Below are 1972 nucleotides of genomic sequence, written 5' to 3'. Positions count from 1 at the left end.
CCAATAAATAACCCATGACCTCTGACAGGGTGACCCACAGTCTTTCCCAGTATTACAAATCAAGTTGGGGAGTATCCAATGCAAGCCAGACAGAAACTGAAAACTCCTGAAATAGCCTAATCCTGTTTCTGTGACATTGTTAATTACAGTGTAACAATTCTCTGCCTCTTGTCCATCATCATTCATCCTGGGACCTGCTCCAACTCTGTTGCTCTATTGGCCACCTAATCCTCACAGTCTGTGCAATAATCTTCTTGGAACTATACATGGACATCGCATCTGATACTGGTGATAGATTATACTTTCTTATATTTATTGAGTACACATATTATGTTAACTCAGTCAGATCAAGTGCAAGATGTCCAGTGTCAGACAATTTTTCACGCTTACTGCAATTGGTGTTAAGAGACACCTAAATCACCCACTGTATCACTAAAGGTTTATCTTATCTTAGACTGTAGTAAGTGTAGTAAGTGGTGTGTGTGTTGGCCTACAATAAAGAGCAAACAATCGTCAATCATCGTGTCATGTCAAAAGGTGTAACTGTGAGACAAAGGATCACCTAATTTGAGAGCAACAGGTGGTAGATTCTTTCCACCTTCCTGCTGAACAGAATAACACACAGAATAACACAGTGGTTGGGTTTTACCCCTCTTGTTTCATTTATAATAATCCATCTGCCCACATGTAGCCTAATAATGTCAACTTTCCCAACACAAACGTTATTATGTCTCAAATCTGGAATGAATGACGCCTCTGCCGTGTCCTTAGGTGTAGTAGTAGTGGTTCTCAAAGTGGGGTCCAGGGACCCCCAGGGGTCCTTGTGGGGGTACCAGGGGGTCCCCAGAAAAATGTGTTTATTATAACGTCACAATCATTTAAACCAACAATTCAACAATATGTTATACTTTGGTTATTCAAAAATAGCTTCGTGCAGCACTATGAGCTTGTAGATCTGCTATTTTCCTTATTTTTTTATATCATAAAAACGTTTGAAAATCTTTGAATATCTACATGTTTAACTTCTGGAGGTCCCTGGCACAAAATATATTTTTTTAGGTGGGGGTGCGCGGCCAATACAAAGTTTGAGAACCACCGGTGTAGACTAGTGTGTGTGAGAGAGATAATATAGCCACAGGCAACTGATATTGATAGTAGGATAAAGTTGCGTTTATATTGAAGAAAGCGCAGCCTACCTTCACACAGACAGCCAGAAGAGCCAGTCCAGCGGTCCAGCAGAACACAAGTCGGGTCATCTCCGGGAGTTGTCACCGTCCTCCTCCGAACAGAACTGTGTGGGTCCAGAGAGGATAAGAGAGCTCACAGTCCTACTCAGTCAGTCAGTCAGTCAGTCAGTCACACGGGGACACAAGCAGCAGGTTCTGCTACTCTGGCTGCGCCGCGCGTCTCAGTGCCTGATTGCAGAAGAAACGAGGGAGGAGGAGGAGGAGGGGGGGGGGTATTATAAAAGAATGCTTGAGAGACGACATGACACTTCACGGTCGCTTGCTTCCAGATATTTTGTTGCCCCTCTGCACCGCAAACACGTTGTTGCTAAATTTATGTTTGCATACCCAGGCAGCCGCGCGTCGGTGGAAAAGAGGGCTCACCCACCTTACATTCTTAAAGGAACACTCCGCTGCTCTCCTTATTTAAGCAGCGCGCGCGCTGCTTCGCAGATGCGACTCACCGATGGGAGTTGTTGTACTAGCCTACCTACCTATACCGCAGGGGTCTTCAACGTTGTTCAGGTCAAGGACCCCTTAGCTGAGAGAGAGAGAGATGAAGCAGAGACCCCCCCCACTACATATTGTTTAAAATTGTGTTGCAGATTAAACTTTTTCATAATGGCTTCATAGACTCGTTTTTTTTACACATTATCTTTTCTATGAATTTGTTGGATTCATGTTAATGTGTATTTTCTAAAATGTAACCTTTTAAACCCACAATATTTAGCCAACTTGACTGTTGG

At 43.5% G+C, this 1972-nt stretch overlaps 1 protein-coding gene across 2 annotated transcripts in view; it reads right to left on the bottom strand.

Moving 5' to 3' along the window:
• Positions 1-1484, bottom strand: part of LOC308101810 (ADAMTS-like protein 1) — a 137642-nt gene extending 136158 nt beyond the window's left edge. For both annotated transcript variants that reach the window (XM_080451291.1, XM_080451292.1), the window contains exon 1: positions 1197-1484. In XM_080451291.1, the coding sequence (XP_080307417.1) occupies positions 1197-1256 (60 nt within the window). In that variant the 5' untranslated portion in view covers positions 1257-1484. The remainder of the gene's footprint in view (positions 1-1196) is intronic.
• Positions 1485-1972: the final 488 nt, after the last annotated feature.

The sequence above is a fragment of the Gymnoscopelus braueri genome (genome assembly GCF_963280865.1).
Source record: "Gymnoscopelus braueri genome assembly, chromosome: 15".
NCBI lineage: Eukaryota > Metazoa > Chordata > Actinopteri > Myctophiformes > Myctophidae > Gymnoscopelus > Gymnoscopelus braueri.
The sequence above is the reverse complement of the archived record's forward strand: the minus strand, read 5'-3'. Positions and strand labels throughout refer to the sequence as shown.